This window comes from Alosa alosa, chromosome 1 (assembly GCF_017589495.1).
Source record: "Alosa alosa isolate M-15738 ecotype Scorff River chromosome 1, AALO_Geno_1.1, whole genome shotgun sequence".
NCBI classification, from domain to species: Eukaryota; Metazoa; Chordata; class Actinopteri; order Clupeiformes; family Clupeidae; genus Alosa; species Alosa alosa.
The window spans coordinates 38776765-38796348 of record NC_063189.1 but is presented as its reverse complement, the minus strand read 5'-3'; the positions used below and the strand labels follow the sequence as shown (position 1 = coordinate 38796348).

Below are 19584 nucleotides of genomic sequence, written 5' to 3'. Positions count from 1 at the left end.
TTATTGGCATTGTATACGTATTGTTCACGTATTGTACACGTATTGGTTCTATATGTTCTGACCACTGACTGACTGCACCCTGGTTATGATCAACAAGGCTTAAATTAACCTCAGATAAGTTTTTGTTCATCCCATATATGTTTATGTTGTGAAGTAATTGGTATGATGTAGGCTTTGTAAATTTGGGATCAGAGTGAAATTACCTCACACACCCAGGAAGCTACAGCAACACACAATCAGATTCAGGTCTCAAATACAGTAAACCAGTTTATTCCCCTAAATCAATTTGTGCCGCATGTTGTTATTAGTTGAAAATTACTGGTATAACCTTATCTGACCTGTCTGACCTTTGCAATTCATGAACATATACACACTGGGTTGGCACTTCTAACTATACTATTGTAGACTGATTAAATTTGGCATCTAACATCCATGGATGACACAAAATATTTGTGTGAAATGGACCTCACATATTCACAGACTTTAGTACCCCCTACAAATCCTTTTTTTTTTCATCTTTGGCCCCCTCCTGGCAACACAGAAACAGCTAGAGGTCTCAAATTTGACAAACTATTTTGTTTTTACCCCCTTATCAATATATGTACCACATGTTGGTATTAGTTGATAATAACTGGTGTAACCTTATCAAGACCTGTTTAACCTACAGTATGCAAATCAAGGACATCTAAACCTAGGGTTAGCATTTGTAACTTACATAACCCCTAGACTGATTAAATTTGGCATGTGACATCCGTATATGACACAAAATATGAGTGTGTAGTAAAATCACACATCCCATATTCACACACTCTATAGCGCCCCCTAGAAATCCAATATTTCCTATATTTGGCTCCGCCTCCTGGCAACACAGAAGCCACTAGATGTCTCAAATTTGACAAACTAGTTTGTTATCATCCCCTGTATCAAAATATGTGCCACATGTTGGCACTATCTTGAATTAACTGGTGTAATCCTATCAAGGCCTGTCTGACCTATACAAATCATGACCATCTAAACCTAGGGTTAGCATTTCTAACTTGCATACCTCATAGACAGACTAAATTTGGTATTTCACATCTATGTATGACAAAATATATGAAATATGTAAAATCACCCCTTACATATTCACAGACTCTATAGCGCCCCCTAGAAATCTAGATTTTTCAATCTTTGGCTCCGCCTCCTGTCAACACACAAGCAGTCAGAGGTCTCAAATTTGACAAATAATTTTGTTATCATTCCCTGTATTAAAATATGTGCCACATGCCAACAATCCATGAAAAATTGAGTGTGACACTTACTTAGGCCTCTCTGGCCAATATGGGTGTCTGAATTGTAGTTTCTGAGTATGTCCAGTGCATCAAACTTGCCAAGGCAGGTAAGGTCAGTGAAATTGAGTTTATTTCAGTACAGCACACCTCTGTGTACCATAATCAATCAAAATATGGATGTTTTAATGGTTTGGGTATGATCTAAGAACTTTTGTTTATCAAATTCCCACAGCATGTAAGATCAAAATATGCTCTCTAAATCATAGTCAATCAAAATATGGATTTCTAAAGATGTCTTGAAGATCAAAATTCCCACAGCATGTAAGATCAGTGAAATTGGGTTCATTTCAGCACAACACATATCCAAAATATGTATTTTTAATGGTTTGTGTTTGCTTTAACCAAGGGAGTGTCCAATAAACATAAAACATACAGCAAATATATGCGAATACAGAGCAGCACTAGAGGGAGTAAATAACAAAAAAAAAAAAAATAATAACAATAATTTAATATTTTCATAGCACTTTTTAAGACCATAGAGAATGCTCTTGCAGTAGTCCAGTCTGGGGGCATCCTTTGACCAGAAAAAGTCCTATGGAACAAGATGAGGGACTTTGTCAAGCACTGCCTTTGACCAGTGGTCACGATACAGAAGACCCCTGACCAGTCAATGGGCAGTGCTTGACAAACATCATGCATATAGGAGACAAAATTTTGTAAGCAAAACGATGTAGACACCCATCTATTCTCAGGAGCAGTCCATCTATAACTGGAACAGCTGCAGAAAAATCCCTGGGCTGTGCTTGGCTCCTTCCTGGCATGTCTGGTCTCACTGTGTCTTTCTGCTTTTGGTGATGAGCGACAACCTGGAAATTAGAAAGATATAAAACATTTGAATATCAATACCAAGAGACACTACAATCTCCTAACATGCAATATATATGAAGACATATATATAGTCCAAGTCCATAGGTGTCGCTGTGCACAAGCCTTTAGTTATACAGGTGCAGGTGAAGCAGGTAAGTATAATCCAAAAAATGAAAAAAAAAATTCACCGCACACTGATCACTATTAACGTTTTTTTTATTTGGAGCGAACAATGCGTTTCGCCAAGCGCTTCATCAGGTTCGCTCTGCACCTTCCCCCAATCCCACAGGTGAATAAATAAGGTACAATGTCACATGACCTTTTTGGGTGCTAATTACATGTCAATCTTTTCTTGTTTTAGTACATTTCTCTACAATTTCTCTAAAATTCATAAACAACATTTGTAATAATTAGTTCTTGTGTTTATAAACAACCTCAATTAGTTCATTTTTAAACATTAAGATAATTTGTACATAGACAAAATCCCTAAAATGTCATCATATACTTTATCAAAATTGCAAGCCTGCAAAACCAAACTCAAATTTTGTCTTTCAAGTCCATACGGTTCAACTGTATTCAGTTTGTGAATCCAATAGGCCTCCATTTTTAGCAATTGTTTTACCAAATCACCCCATCTTAGTTGAGGTTCTACCCTTTCAATACCAATGAATCTCAGTGTAGTGGCTGAACCATGGTTTTTGTCCTTGTAATGTCTAGCAATGGCATACTCCATGTTATTATTTCTGATGGAAGCTTTGTGTTCAGCAATTCTTAGTTTCAGATTTTTTTTTGTTTGGCCTATATACATCAAGCCACTTAGGGCACTTTAACTTGTCTCTCTACACTACATGTGTAGAGAGACAATTGATGAATTGTTTAATACCATACTTTTTACCGGAGGAAGGGTGGGTGAATGTTTTGGTGTCCAAAGCATTTGAGCAGTGTGCACACTTGCCACACCTATAGTTACCATAAACTTGTTTAGTCAGCCAATTTTTAACTGGAGGTTCTCGGTACATGGAACTGACTACTAAATCTTTGATACATTTAAGCAATATAAAGTATATATTTTATAATAGCCTTTACTCTCTAGATATTATTCAACATGAATTGGGACATGTCCCACCTTCCTCCACAGTTGTGTCCAAATAGAGAAAAGGCCAGGAGCTTCTTTCCACAGGAGCAATCCAGCTCTCAGCAGTCAAGTGTCTTTCTGCTTTGGGATGAGCCTACCAACAGGTAACTGCCTGGAAATCAGAATCAGAAAGAACATTTTAAATGTTTAGAGTACCAAGAAAGAAACTACAATCTCAGTGTTTCTTTTGACATGTTCAAACATACAGATGACTAAAGTTCACCTACTGTATACAACACAGGCCTATGTCTTGAAAATAGTGCACTAAAGTATTTGAGGAGGGTGGAATAAGTCTTAATTCATGTTAATGGTTTGGGTTAAGTGCTTAAATTAGCTGTGTAGGCCAGAATGTATGTTGGTTCATCAATATGGGTCTATATACACTAGACATAGACCCAAGGTTGGACATGTCTTAATTCATATTAATTGACATCTACAGGCTTTAAGAAAATATATAGTTTAAGTGGTTGAATCAATAGTCTCTTACTGGTGGAGGCCAAAATGTATAAGCTGTACAGGAGGTGATCAGCCACACTGGCGCAGACATATTCACTGTGTAGATAAACTTAGGCTATAGAATTATGCATGGGAAAAAGGCCGGGAAAAAGAAAGTGTATCTATTTGCGTATCAACATTTACATCAATTGCCATTTATGCAGGCTACTTATGCTAACAAACACCTGTCCAAGACCAGGTACCTGTCACAAGCACAGAAAGAGAGAGAGAGAGAGAGAGAGAGAGAGAGAGAGAAGAGAAGAGAAGAGAAGAGAAGAGAGAACAAACAGGTAGCAGTTGGCGGACCATTTCCTCAGGTTGCCTGAGGTGCTGGTCCTGGGGCCTCATTACTTCCTAACTCTGAAATCCTATATTATCTCAGGCATTACAGAAACATGTTCCCTCACTGCATCCAGGGAAAAAATCCTATCTTAACTGAAGATAGGAATTTGCCCATTATAGAACCATCCTAACTCAAGAATTTCCTTACTTAGGAATTCTAACTTAGGATGGCACAGACCCGGTCCTAAATTCAAAATAACTGCCAAAACAACAACACTCACAACAACAAACAACATCCACATCCACACCAACACTACAACAACACTCACAACAACAACTCACAACAACAACAACATTCACAACAATAACAACACTCAACTCACAACAACACTCAACTCACAACAACACTCAACTCACAACAACACAACACCAACAACACTCACATCCACACCACTCACAACAACACTCACAACAACAACACTCACAACAACACCAACAACACTCACAACAACAACAACACTCACAACAACACCACCAGCAATGTTTTCAATTTCAGAGGGGTATTTACAAAACACGTTTTAAACATGTTTCATCCAGTCCTTCCAGTTGCAGAGTTCGCAGGGGCCTGCACAATAAATTGTTATAAAATCGCGATCTCGATTCACCCCTGTGCGCAATTTAATTTTTCAATGACTTCGATTCTCATTTCATTTTACGAGCCGACTGCATCACAAACGCTGCTACTTTCTTCTGTGAGTTTTAAAGCGCTCTCAAATGCTGTAATGCTCTCTCTCCCTTCTAAGTTCTCACAAAGGTCAGGGATTCACCCTCAGTCAATGACAAAGCGCCTTTTAGTCACATGTTTCACTGGTGGAACGAGCACAGTAGTCTAGTTTGGGAAGCCTTCGGGGCTGCAGCATCGTCAAACTAGTGCTACAGGAAATAAACAAAATTGATGTTGATGAAAACGCAGTAGCCTAGCAGTGTTGGGGTAACGAGTTAAAGTTATGCACTACAGTACCGAAGGTAACAGAAGTAAGGTAACACATTACAATTCAAATTTCAGTAATTAGTTACAGTTACTGAATACTAATTCTGGAGGGCACTGTATGTACTATTTTTGGTAGCCTACTGTACTTAAATGGCCAGCACTTTCTTTATTCATTGAAGCCTCTCTATGTTTAGAGGCGCAATGTGCTATAGGTGCCAAAAAATCTATGTTTGGTACTGCAGTTTGCACTGCATTTGCTAATTTGTTTTGTCATGGTTTATGTGTGCAATAAACATTAGACTTCATGAAAAAAAAATCGTGGCAGAGAATTGTGATATCAATTCTAAGCTAAAACATTGTGATTCATATTTTTCCATGAATCGTGCAGGCCTATAGAATAGTGTTAGAAATAAAACTACCCTTGAATTGCATTGCAATAGTTATACTTGTTCCCTGAAGTTGGTAGTAGGCCAGGGGTGGGCAAACTGCGGCCCGCGGGCTAGATCCGGCCCGCCAAGCACTTTAGTCTGGCCCGCCAAGTATTTAATTTGGTTATCAGGCTGCTCGCTATTTTTTTTCCTGTGATAGACGATGTTGGTTAGCTTTACTGCAAACTGCTCTCACTCTTCTTAGAGAACGTTTACAATGTCAATGTCAAAACATCATGTAACATAGAGATGATAGGCCCATCTCCTTTGCAGCTGATCTAACTTGAACGTTATGCTACTCCATTTAATTGGGAACGCGTCCGAGCACTCACGAGAGGGAAAGAGAGGGGCAGGTTCCAGCTGGCTTGTCATTGTTGATAATTGATATCTCCTTCTTATAAGAAACTTTTAAACTGAAATCATATGAAGGCAACAGTAGCTCCCACTACCGACCATTTATAAACTGTGAGAGGGCACAGCCAGCTACAGCAGTAGCCATAGTGGAGCGGAGCTGGCAGAAGATACAGTAATTGAGAACTAAACATGAATTGTTGTCAAAGCGACAGTGCACAATTTATACATTTGTTAAACAGCATCAATTTAGCAGTATTTAATAAGCAATTAATATTTGGGGGGTCCGGCTCGCCGGCCAATTTTCAAAACCCAATGTGGCCTTTGAGCCAAAAAGTTTGCCCACCCCTGTAGTAGGCATATAAGCAACGGCGGATTGATATTACCTAGGCTACTACTAGGTGTCCCGATTGGAGTGCGCTTTTCTGTTTACTTTTCAGCGCAGTACTACTAACCGGAGCAAGTAAAATTCCGGCGCTGCTAAGAAGCTAGTCCCTCAAAATGTAATGCGATCATTGAAATAAAAGGATAGAATAATGTTAGAAATAAAACTATCAACACAGACATTTACATCGATAGTCTGGCGTTATAATGTATTTGGGTGTCACCGGACAGTGGATGGGTACACTACTAACTGGATAGGACCGTTTTTGCTGCCACTGCTACTGAAATGTACTGTGAATCTGTGACGTGCCTCAAGATCTAACGGACTAATGAGCTGCACCTGAGAGCAGGTCTCCAGCTAAAAGGGCTGCTTCCTCTGCCCTTGGGAGGGCCATTCATACTTTGGGTTTTGGACATGCAACACTGCACTCAGACACATTACAAACACACAACATCCATGCATTACTGATGACTGACTTGGACACACCTCACACTGTTTGTTTGTTTGTTTGTTATTTGGTTAGTTTGGTTAATAAATCCATACTTTAGTTGAAGATCCAACCTCTCGACTCCCTCTTCGGTTGTGGCCTTACCCCTAGGTCATAACAGCAGCCAATGTGAAAAATGTGAGGTAGTACAAAAACAGTGCAAGATGTACTTACCTAGAACGACTGAAGGAATTGCGACCAAACCAAAGACATGGGTCTAGTGCGAGAGGGTGGGGGTAGAAAGGAGTGTAGAAGTCCAACACATCGGACCAGCTTTAAAAAAGAAAAAAAAACAATCTTAATATAATAAAAGCTCAGTTAGAATCAATTCATAAGCATATTTGTTTGTGATACGTTCTACCTCTAAATGTAAGCTTACACAAAGGGAGATAACAGTATTTTTTCCGGCTTTCAGTTTTTCTGAACATGCTAGCGAATGTGTAATTTACATACCGGCTGGCTGTGCCTCTTAAATCACGAAACAATGAATGTCCAATGGCAGTCTACTCAGAGCATCTGCATTTGTGTGGTCTCGGCCTACCTTGTAGATAATGGTGTACTCATATGCTCCTAATGTGACAGCCCATCTCTGTATCCGGGGAGATGTCATCTGTGGTATGGCTCTCATTTCACTAAATAGTGAAATTAGCGGCTTATGGTCTGTCACAATGGTGAACTTTCTCCCGTACAAATATTTGTGGAATTTCTTCACTCCAAACACTACGGCCAGTCCCTCCTTGTCTAGCTGCGAGTAATTTTTCTCAGCGGCATTGAGAGTCCTTGACACAAACCCTATGGGTCTGTCTAAGCCATCTGGCATTTGATGGGAAAGCACTGCCCCCACCCCGTAGGGCGAGGCATCACACGCCAAGATGAGGGGTTTGTTTGAATCATAGTGAACTAACACACTACAGGATTGAAGAAGCGCTTTTGATTCTGTGAATGCCTTCTGCTGCTTTGAACCCCATGACCATTTTCCCTCCTTTTTCAATAGGGCATGTAGCGGAGCCAGTAGCGTGGAGAGTTTTGGGAGGAATCTGTGGTAATAATTCAACAACCCCAGGTAAGCTTTCAATTCAGTGACATTTTTTGGTTCCGGGGCTCGGGCTATCGCATCTACCTTTTCTGTCAGAGGATGCAATCCACTGGCGTTTATCTTGTGGCCTAGGAATGCCACCTCTTTACCCATGAACTCACACTTGCTTCTTCTTAACCTCAGTCCGCTCTTCTCCAATCTGTGGAGAACTTCCTCCAGGTTTTCCAAGTGATTTTGTTCAGTGGAGCCTGATATCAGGATGTCGTCCAAATAAATGGCAACATTTGGAATGCCCCCTAAGATGCCCTCCATGGTTCTCTGGAAAATAGCTGGACTTGATGCTACTCCAAATGGTAGACGTGTATATTTGAACAGGCCTTTGTGTGTGTTAATGGTTACATACTTCCTGGATTCTTCCTCCAGAACGACCTGTTGATAGGCATGACTCATGTCCAATTTTGTAAAATGTTGTCCCCCATTTAACTGCGCAAACAGGTCCTCAACTTTAGGGATTGGGTACTGGTTCACCCGTGATGCTCGGTTAACAGTGAGTTTATAATCCCCACATATTCGGATTGATCCACCAGGTTTTCTGACTGGGACAATAGGCGCCACCCACTCTGCAAACTGCACTGGTTCTATGATTTTGTTGTCCTGCAGCCTCTGTAGCTCTCTCTCTTAACTAGTGGCTTTACAGCATATGGCACTGGTCGGGGTTTACAGAATCTTGGCTGTGCCTCCCTATCCACATTTATCTTTGCTGTGACACCTTTCAGTTGTCCTAACCCTTCTTTAAACACTTCCGTGTGTCTTTCAAGTACCTTTTCCAGCTGTAATGGAGGTGCTGACTCCACCCTGTTGATCAGTTGATCCACCATGGCAAGCTCCTGTAGCCAGCTTCGCCCTAGTAGGTTTGGTCCTTCACCCTCCACTATCACCATTGGCAATGTCTTTTCTGTGTTTTCATTCTGCACCTGCACATGTGCCATGCCCAGCACTCCGAGCCTCTCTCCAGTGTAGGTTTTTAATTTTATCGAACAGGGTTTCAGTTCTGACATTGCTGTTTTCTTCCACAACTGCATGTATTGCTTTTTGCTTACTATGGTCACCCCACAGCCGGTGTCAATTTCCAATGTTACCTTCATTTCATTGATGTTTACTGTGCGAGTGATGGGAGCCACTTTGGATAATTCTTGTGACATGCTATATATGGTGTGAGTGCTAATGTCCTCTGTGTCACTCTCTTCCTCCCCTCTTAGCAAATGCGTCCGCTGCACTTTCCCAAAAACTGCTGTCACCTTTCTGACCCTTGTGTGTTGCTTTCTGTACATTTTGCATACCCGCCTTAGATCTGCAGGCCTTCTTAATGTGTCCCCTTTTACCACAGTTGTGGCAGAGTTCTGTAGCAAACCTACATTCAGCCACCATGTGCTGTCCTTCACAGCGGTAACAACAGGGGAGTTTACGGTGTGTATTCTCAGCAGACACCTTGTGGACAGTTGCTTGAGCTTTTGCCACGTGTGCATTTTGAACAGTGTCCTCTGCTAACATCCCTTGAAGATCTTTCACATCCTTTGATGCTGATTCCATTGCTTGGCATAACTTTAGGGCCCTATCGAATGTCAGGTCTACTTCCGACAACAGCCTCCGTTGCATTCTATCGTCGTTCACTCCGCACACTAATCTGTCTCTCAGCATTTGTGGCAGTGTAGCCCCGTATTCGCAATGTTGGGCCAACTTCCTCAACTCAGCCACATAGACTGCAATAGACTCGTTGCTCTTCCGTATGCGTGAATTAAATTTAAATCTTTGCACAATTTCACTGGGTTTGGGGTTGAAATGAGCCTTAAGGATCAGCGTGAGCTGTGCATACGTTTTCTCTTTAGGCACTTGGGGGCTGACTAAACTTCGTAATAAACTATAAGAGGCTAAACAGCTTTCTGTCTGTCTTGGTCTGTGATATCATTTGCCTCGAAGAAAAATTCTAGCATTTCACTATATTCTTCCCAAGATTGAGACATAGCATCAAAAGGAGTCACCGTTCCTATCACCGCTGCCATTCTTCGTGGTTCGGGGATCTCGTGCTCCTCGTCTGAAAAGTTTGCCACACTTGCAGGTTTTCACCGTCTCAACTGAAACTTCTGGCTTTATTCCTCGTCGGCAATTGTGTGATATCCTTGAAGTGCTGAGGAATCACCACATTTGTATGTTCTCCAAACTGGTGTCTTTATAGACCTCTCCAGAATAAGTCCCGCCTCCTAACTTCCGTATCCATCCAACCTTCGGTCGTCAAATGTCTATGGGAAATAACATGGCGTTTTGAAAGATCGTACCTGTCAAACTCTGCAGGTGACAAAGTAGAAAAAGCTGCTGGGCAGATTGGTCTACACACTTCTGCCATCTAGTTTCCACTGGATTTTTTGATTTTCGGTGCCGTCTAAGAAGTATAGTCTATAGTATACTACCAGCCTTTTCTACTTCGCTACCTACAGATGTTTTACTGGTATGATATTTCGAAACGCCATGTTATTTCCCATAGACAATCGACGCCAGGAAGTTGGATGGATACGGAAGTTACGGAGGCGGGACTTATTCTGGAGAGGTCTGAAGGACTGACCGAACACGCATACACACAAGCTGCCACCAGAGCCCGTCTACGGAGAGCCTTGGCACTTCCTATTAAGCCAAGCCCCATTGTATGGAAATTGGTTGCAGTTCCATTAGAATTCCACTGGGGGTGATCGCGGGCGAGTGCAGGTTGAATGGGGGTCTATGGAGCTAGACGGCTAAATGTATCTCTTTCACCTGCTTGTCGTGGAAGAATCGTAGATTTTATTGTAGTTTATGCAAGTTCAATATAGATTTTAGATCAAAAGTTGAATGTTTTAGATCAAATGTCCTTTTCATTTCTTACAGGTTGGGTCAGTGTTGCCCATATCACGCTAGCATTGTGCTAATGAATGATGTCATTGACATATTTGAAAGACTTTTTAGAAGACTTACGTGACTTCAAAAAATATAAGAATCAACAGTGTGTATTTTCTTTGCCTCTCCTAGCGAATGCAACATTCAAATTACTACTCAAAAAAATTATATACAGAGAAAAGTGGATATTGAGGGGTAAAGCTCCATAGACCTCCATGCATTCTGCACTCGCCTGCGAGCACCCTCAAGTGGAATCTGAGGAGGAACTGCAACCAGTCCAGAAACCGGAAGTAACCAGACAGTGCCAATTCTCTGCTGCCACCTAGAACTCCGGCGTCTTACTCTGCTAGTTGTTTCTCTGCTAGCCGGCATATCACCATAGAACATTAGCTCCCTCTAGAGGATATTCTGATGTATGCTTACGCATTCACTTTACTACAGTATAGGCCTAGGTTTGGACATTGATGGAGGAGCTGGGTGATAAGCTACAACTGCTGGACAAGGCCGCTGGACAATTTACATAGTAGCCTACCCTACAAACGTGTATTTAAATGGCACAAATCAGCACGCATGTAGCACAAATAATCGCGGCTATTTTGAGGAGATTTGGACACTGATGATGGGCTGAATGACGTCACACATGTAACACAGCGTGTTAACTTAAAAACATGGCTGCACAAATGTTATTTTTAACGGCACAAATCAGCACAAACGATTGAGACCATTTTGGTGAGTTTTGGCGTCACGCGAGTAATAAATAAACCATAATAACTTAGAAAACATAGTAGCACAAATGTTTCTTTTGACGGCACAAATCAGCACAAACCTAACACAAACGATTGAGACCATTTTGGAAAGATTTGGACATTGATGGGGGGGGGGGCTGGATGACGTCCCACGTGTAACAAATAACGTGGAATATCTTAAAAAACATAGTAGCACAAATGTTACTTTTAACGGCAGAAATGAGCACAAACGTAGCACAAACGATTGACACTATTTTGGGGAAATTTGAACAAGTATGGGGGGCTAAGTGACGTAACCGACCAGAAAATGTGAAGTTTAATTACTTAAAACCCTTAACAGCACAAACGATCATTTTACGGCACAAACCGGCACAAACGTAGCACAAACGAATAGCAGTGTTTTTAATCATTTTTGAATAACATGGGGGGCCAGCTTCACGCAGGTCTTTTAAATTACTTTTACCTAAATAACTGGAAACAGTAGAATTCTAAAGCAAAGGGCATTTTTGTCAGATAATCAGCGAAAATGTCACTGGTGCTGTAATGAATAGCCTAGTAGGCTATTTATAAGAATACAAAATTGTAAATCCATAATCTTGAAAGTACCAAAATAATCGTGATGATGTTTGCCATAATCGAGCAGCCCTTAAATATTCCTAGGCTAGTTTCCTCCATCAAATTTCCAAGAATCGGATTAGGCCCACGGGTGGTAGGCTATTTCATGAATGCATCACAAATCAAGGGTTTGTTAGAGAGCGCGCCAACTACGGCGAGAGGGGCTGGGCAAGACCACTGCATGAATGACATCAACGCCGGCCTGGATTCTCCTCCTTTCTTCAGCGTCAACCAGAGAGATACGACCCATTTTGGAAGTTTTTGGCCCGTGCCTCGTGTGCATCTCCAAATCATCACAATGATCATCATAATTGAAGATCAGGTACGGCATGAAAAGTAATGTGTTGTCTTGAGTGGTGTTACCAAAATGTGATTATTTAGTTTCTAGGAAGTTCATCGTGTTAACGTTACATCGCTTGCCTGCCTCAGCCTACACGTTGTTATAAGCTAGCATAGAGGCTAGGTTTTGTCGGCGTTTTTAGCTGTATTGTTGACTTTTGTATTCTAGGCTTTTCGGTAGTTTGCGCATTTAGCTTACAGTATTAAGCAACCAATTTAATGTAGCCGCATCAACATTGTAATAGTAGCACAGGGTCAGATTAATTAATGTTAGTTAATCAATGTTAGCTTCATGCAAACGTGAGTATGTCTGTCCCCGTCGCAGTAGCGGGCATTATGGGCTGAATGGCTGGAGCAAACTCGGAGTTTGCGTCCTGGCCCCATTCATCAGGCAAAGTTGAATGCTAGGCTACTTTACATTAGCCACTCGCATACACCACTGTTATACTGTGATAATTTTCACATTTTGCGAACGCGTTCAAGTTTAAACGTATTGCATTTTAAATAGCCAGTTTGATTAAACATAATGACACGCAAGGTGCTGCCATGAAGACCGGCTAGCCATGCTAAAGTTAGTGGGAACTGGCACGGTAGTGCGTTAACGTCATGCTGGGTTTTCCGCAATTGGTAGGCCTATTGAGTAGGATGTGACCCAGTGTTTTACTAGGTAGGCTAACGTTATTGATTACTAACAATACCCGAACAAACAATGACTTGCAAACGCAACATTTTGCTTTGTCACACCTCATCTAGTCCGGTCGATTTGGTAATATCCATTGTTTTTGATGCTGAACAATATGTTGTGTATAGTCCAACACGTGACTCTTGTCCGTGGTTTGTCATGCGATAGGGATTAACGGTACTGTGTGGAGCGGTTTGAGTGCGATCTAGATGACGGCACGAGACACGGATTTGTCATTGTGGCTGTTCGACACATCATAGCCAAAATGCTCATGTGAAATCACCAATAACGTAATTTACTCATTGCAATCATGTCCTCGAATTTTTGGTGTGTCTACTGGTAAGATCCCTGCTAGTCTCCCGACCGCAATAGGCCAAGCCCTGTAGGTTACAGAAACAAATGCAGACACACTCCAGTACAAAGTCCCTAGTGTCATCTGAACTTTAGCCCATTGCTGCAACAAATATCCTTCAGTGAATGCTTTAAAACGCTGATAATATACATGTATCCTTGCAGGTTGGCTTTGACCAGGCATTGGCCGATGCAGGAGACAAACTTGTTGTTGTGGATTTCACAGCAACATGGTGTGGGCCATGTCAAAACATTGCACCTTTTTTCAAAGTAAGTGAACTTTCTACTTTATTTTGTCCTCTTGCTCAGATTTCTGTGCTTAACTGCCCTACTAATGGTGCCTGCATTATTTAACTGCATGGGCTGTTTTATTATAGGTGTTATAGCCATTAAGATTAACCTCAATAAGAGTATAGGCATAGGTTACCACCTGAATCATAGCACACTCTTAAATTCTATCTGACCTGTTGTAGTGTACTTTTAACTTGGCTACTTGGAGTTAACTATTGATGTTTTAGAAAGTACTTAGCTTCTTGTTGATATTTGACTAACATGTTTGAATTTCGTTTTTACTGATTTGCTCGCAATTTACCCGGATATCATAAAAATATTTGTCTCACACGTAATCATGGGTGAGAGGGTTTTGAGAATCCATACAAGCCACAGCTTCATTCCAGAGAAATGGGAAGTCAGGGGCCTATTCAGTTCAGGGTACATAAGGATTGGCTCCAGAACTCCCATGTTGCATTCCAGAACTTGTGTGGAATTCAGCATCAGTAACCGAGGCCAACTCATCTTGATGGAGAGAAACCTGAAAAAGTAGATGAGGAACTCTGGCGAACGTAAGGTAGAATAATTGGCCTTACGGTACAGTGTGTTTTGTTTGTTTACACCCCGACCCAGGGTCCCTTGCTTGGCTGACCTCCCTTCCCCGTGGAACAGTGATTTTAAACTTTTTTTCATAGGTGTCCCGCTTTTGTGCCTTATTTGACAGGATTACACAAAAACTACTGCCACAATTTTAATGAAATTTGGCGAAAGGGAAGCATGGAAGCATAGCATGGCTTTAGGAAGAAGCGGTAACATTTTGGCAGCTCTGGCCCGCATGGTGCCTCTGCAGACTTTGTTTTAACTAAGGTTGCGAGACACTGCATTCATGGGAGCCTGCTCCATTTGAATTTGACTCCAAAAATGTAATGGGTTCCGTTGTTGGCCCATGCTACCCCTCACCACCATGTTTCATGAAAATCAGGCCAGTAGTGTAGTGGACTTGCATAGTCCTTCCTACCAACCAACCAACAAATGGACAAGAGTGAAAGCATAGCCTCCTTGGGGGAGGGTCTGTTATGGATCCAGCGAGCATTGCCGGAGGTATATACTTTCTGTTGAGTGTCATTTTAGTCCCTGATTAACATTATAATCTGGTCTTCTCCCCTCTCATCTGCAGACACTGTCTGAAAAGAACACAAATGTGGTCTTCTTGAAAGTTGATGTGGATGAAGCACAGGTGAGTTACTTAGGCTAGTCTTTAAGTCTTATTGCTCAATTCAAAGTATTTTGCATCTGATTTTTTTGTGTGTGGCTGTTTACATTGTCTTTATTAAATGTGGTCAATATCAGAGTCCTACCCAGTGTGGACTGGTGACAGTCCCGTACTGACCCGCATATGCAAAAACAACAACAAACAAACACACACACACACACAGCATGCAGCTAGCCCAAGTGACGGACTACCTTTGTAGCTCTCTTCCGTTTCCAATGAGTGATGCTGTAACCTGCACCTGAGAGCGTGCTCCCAACTTCTGTGGTGCACCAGTGAAATGTTGGAATAACGTAAATAATGGAATAACCTCTGCTCTGCCAGCGCAAAATTCTAACGAAAGTTGATCAAGATTCATGTAAACGTTGCATTGATTCCGATATAATTATTCTATGGTGGCTGATTGGTGCTAATGGCCTGCAATTTTTGACAATGCGTGCAAATCGATAAAGCACTTGCAAATAGACAAAACACAAGCAACTTAAGAAAAAAAAATCTTGATCAATTTGACAACACATCCACAGCATAGAGAAAACGCGCTGCAAATTCAAAACACAAAACCAAAATATAGCTGCAAGCAGCAATGAGGGGGCCAAGCAGAATAGGCCGGAGTAGCCACGGCGACAAGATAGAACTCAGCAGACACCCGCGATCAACACTTTCAACAAATGTCACATCAAAACATAGCTGATTTTGTAGGGCTGAAACAGGGCTGAGTATTGCCATTGCCTCCGCCAGCCAGCCCCCCCCACCTAATTACCCCTGCCCTTCCCTACCCGTCCCGTCCCTGCACGCACGCATTAGAATTAACTGGATGGAACATGTTGTCATCAGTTTCACATCAAAAAATAAAAGATTGATAAAACACATCAGCAACTACACATCAAAATGCAATATTGCTAATTGCAGCACCCCCTACAGGTCAAAGGTCACCAAATTTTTTGAGCATCCTCCTAATGGGGCCATGAATCTATATACTAAGTTTGGTTATGATGCATGACAGGGTTGCTGAGATATGAGCTCACTTCCTGTTTGGCGGCTTCGCCACCAATTTCAATTGGCTGTTACAGCCGAATGCTTCTGTCAGTTGTTCCAGAAAGCAATGCACTGATTAGGCATGGTCTGAAGATGGTCTCTGCCAATTTTGGTGAGGATCCGCTGAAATTTGTGACCCACTTAAAACTTTATGCGTGTTTTGATTAAATCCAATATGGCGGCCGAATCAATTACGATGACATCACAAGTTGGCTTGGGTTGGCCTAAGGACTTCCAACAGTATTACCAGACACCACTAGTGCGTTTTAATTCTAAGCAAAACAGCAGCTACAGGCCAAAAGGCATGTTTCTTAATTACAGCGCCCCCTAGAGGTCAAAGGTCACCAGATTTCTTGAGCGTCCCCCTGATTGTGTCCTGAGTCCATGCACCAAGTTTGGCTTTTATACATACAAGGGTTGCTGAGATATGAGCTCACTTCCTGTTTGGCGGCTTCGCCGCATATTTCGATTGGCTGTTACGGACGACCGGTTTTAGTTCCGAAGACGAAAAGGAGTATCTTTTGTGAGGCTTGGTCTGAAGATCATGTGTGTCAGATTTGGTGTTGATCGGACAAAATTTGTGACCTGTGAGAACTTTTTAGTGTTTTTGATCCAAATCCAAAATGGCGGAAAATCCATCATGGCGGAAATTGACGTCATAGGGTGCGTTGGACTCTGATTGGCCCAAGGATTCCAACGATACCTCATTTTTGACAATTGGGCCTACGGGTCAAAAGTTTCGTGCGTGAACGCATGTCTAACTTTGGCCTGTTGGTGGCGCTAGAGTGCTCGAGGTGCCGGCATGAAACTTGGTGACATTAATCATGGGACTGTCCCTAATCATTGTGCCAAATTTCACAACTTTTCACCAGACGGTTCTATGGGCTGCCATTGACTTCAATGACGGAAGCGTAATAATAAGAAAACATAGAAACACAATGGGTGCCTTCGCAGCTTCGCTGCTTGGCCTCCAATTCAGACAACACAATGGAAGTGTTTCCGGAAGATACTTAAAGTGATAGTCCACGCCTCAAAAAAAGCAGGTATTCATGCCAATGAGTTAGATGTTGCACACATGAAGCAAATTATGTTTGCAATTATTTTTGCAAGTGTGTTGGATGGCTGCTTTAATTTATTTCATGAACTGCACTAAAAACATATCACGCTACTTTGTTTGTCTTCCTCTGATCCGTTTGATCTTACTGTAGTAGATGAACTGGACTATTCCTTATCCTATACTGCCTACAAAAGGCAACAACGCGAGTAATTACATGGCTACAATATCTTTGAGATTGTATTTCTCCATAAATGCAGTCATTGATAATATATATATATATATATATATATATATATATATATATATATATATATATATGTATATGTATGTGTGTGTGTGTTCATTGTGTGTGTGTGACCCTGCAAGGCAAAATGATCATGTTAAAACACAGTGCTATTTTGAGAAAGTCCACGATAAACAAACATACGGGTCAAATTGTCGAATTTCATGTTTTCGCATAATTCGACAGTATACAGTCTACACTTTCATATTGTGAACAAATTTCACGGATAAACATACGTTTTGATTGATAAACCCTGACTTTATTTAGGTGAAGATTCAACACATTAGCAGTAATTTCCTTTGTCCAAGGTTTTACGGTAGAGCTAAAATTGACTCATTACTCGTTACTCAATGTGTCAGCTCTCTATCGTTCTTGGCAGATGTAACCGAATATGAATTTGTGAAAGACTTGCCTTTCAGGGCACGAACGGTGAAAAGCATGAACTTTTAGGAATATCCTGGCGTCATTTTATGGACCAGGAGAAGTTTTCCATTGACGTAGCGCATTTTAAAAGTAGGCCTATAAACAATCTGTGTACACAGAACTTCCTCTCCCCTTACTTCCCCCGAAATACATTAATTATATTCTATAGTGACACCTTATGGCCGTCCCAGGTATTAACTAGGGGACAGAAAAAGACACTCACTCGGTTGATGAAACTGGACATAGTCAACCACTTCGAAGTCACGCTACCGTAAGGCTAATAATAGCTGTGTCCTCACACTATCGCACATGACAATTTACTTAAAAAGGTGATTTTTCTCCTCTTCTGACGTATCGTGACAGGAGAACCATGCCAACTTTGGATGCGGTTATCTTGGCGATACTTTTTGCAATACCCTCGATATACATATCGTTGGAAAGCTTAGTTAATGGCCGTTCATGTGAGTTAACTTAATTTTGTAAATTTTACCAAAACGACTGGTTTCGCCTTGCATGGTCTCATATATGCCTTAATTACATGTATGCTTGAATTACATATGCCACTGTTTCTGTGGCATAGACTGTGACAAACCATTCTCCTTCCACATTTGATGTCATCTTTAACTGAGATTAATTCCTCATCTCCTGACAGGATGTGGCTCAGTCCTGTGATATTAGTTTTTTCTGATTGCTTAAGCACATTTTTTGTAACTATTGGCTATTTTTGCAAAACTCTACACACATAGGAAAACCTTTAACCAAATCAGCAAAACATTGTAGTTCTCTTGCAAAAGCTAACACACCTCGCTTACTGTAACTCTTCACACCTTTGTAAAAATGGTGTTTTTGTATCAAACAGTAAGCACAAGCCATCACAATAATAAGCACACAATGTGCCAACTGATGGTATGAATAAAAAACACATCTGGCTTTTGCTTTCTCTGTGCACAAGGTAGGCTATGTCAGTTTGAGGTCATACTTTCGTCATAGTTCTGTAAACTCTGTTCATCCATTTGATGTCCTATTTAACTGAGATTAATTCCTCATCTCCTGACAGGATGTGGCTCAGTCCTGTGATATTAAATGCATGCCAACATTCCACTTCTATAAGAACGGAAAGAGGGTAAGAAACTCTTCTTTTCCTAGATCTATATGTGACTGCACATACATAACGGAACATGGCTGTAACCCTATTACTTCAACTTATTCTTGCACTGATCTAGTTTTTTATATTACTTTGGCTACATTATTCTCTTATGTCCATATTTATTTTATGCTGGTCTCTAGACTTTATTATTGCACTGTTGGACTTACTTATTTGCACACTCACTCTCATAGAGCACCTTACCATGCATACAGAATCACAGGCACAGTCCCTGCCCTGTCACTGCAAGGGCCTCATGCTTAATCATCCCTAAGCACACAATGTGGATATTTGATTTAGTTTTATTTAGTATAATTAATATTTTAGTTTTTTTTTTTTAATCTTCTACTGTCTTTATTGTTCAGTGGTGTTTTTTTTTTATATTTATATACTATATACTGCAGTTACTTTTTCTGCTGTAACTGCATGTTGTGTGTGACGTCTGTATGCTACGGAGACCTTGAATTCCCCTTGGGGATCAATAAATTATCTATCTATCTGAAGCTTTTCCGTTATGGTTGGTTCTTAATATATCCTATTTTCATCAGGTTGACGAATTCTCTGGCAGCAACCAGGCCAAACTGGAGGAGCTGGTCAAAACGCACCAATGAGCATTCATGTCTTGTACAAATATATGGCACCACCAATTATGAGAAACGTCTCCCGTCATCTTTTGCACTTTCTAATTTGTATATTGATCTTTTTTTTTATTCTTT

The 19584-nt window shown here is 41.1% G+C and overlaps 2 protein-coding genes across 2 annotated transcripts in view; both read left to right on the top strand.

Moving 5' to 3' along the window:
* Positions 1–19584, top strand: part of LOC125299593 — a 355198-nt gene that overhangs the window by 307670 nt on the left and 27944 nt on the right. The gene's annotated exons all lie outside the window — the stretch shown is intronic.
* On the top strand, positions 12181–19521 carry LOC125299818 (thioredoxin-like). Its single transcript, XM_048251284.1, has 5 exons — positions 12181–12336; positions 13552–13656; positions 14834–14893; positions 18782–18847; positions 19417–19521. Exons 1-5 carry the CDS (start codon positions 12196–12198, stop codon positions 19477–19479), a joined length of 435 nt encoding a protein of 144 aa, XP_048107241.1. The 5' UTR covers positions 12181–12195; the 3' UTR covers positions 19480–19521.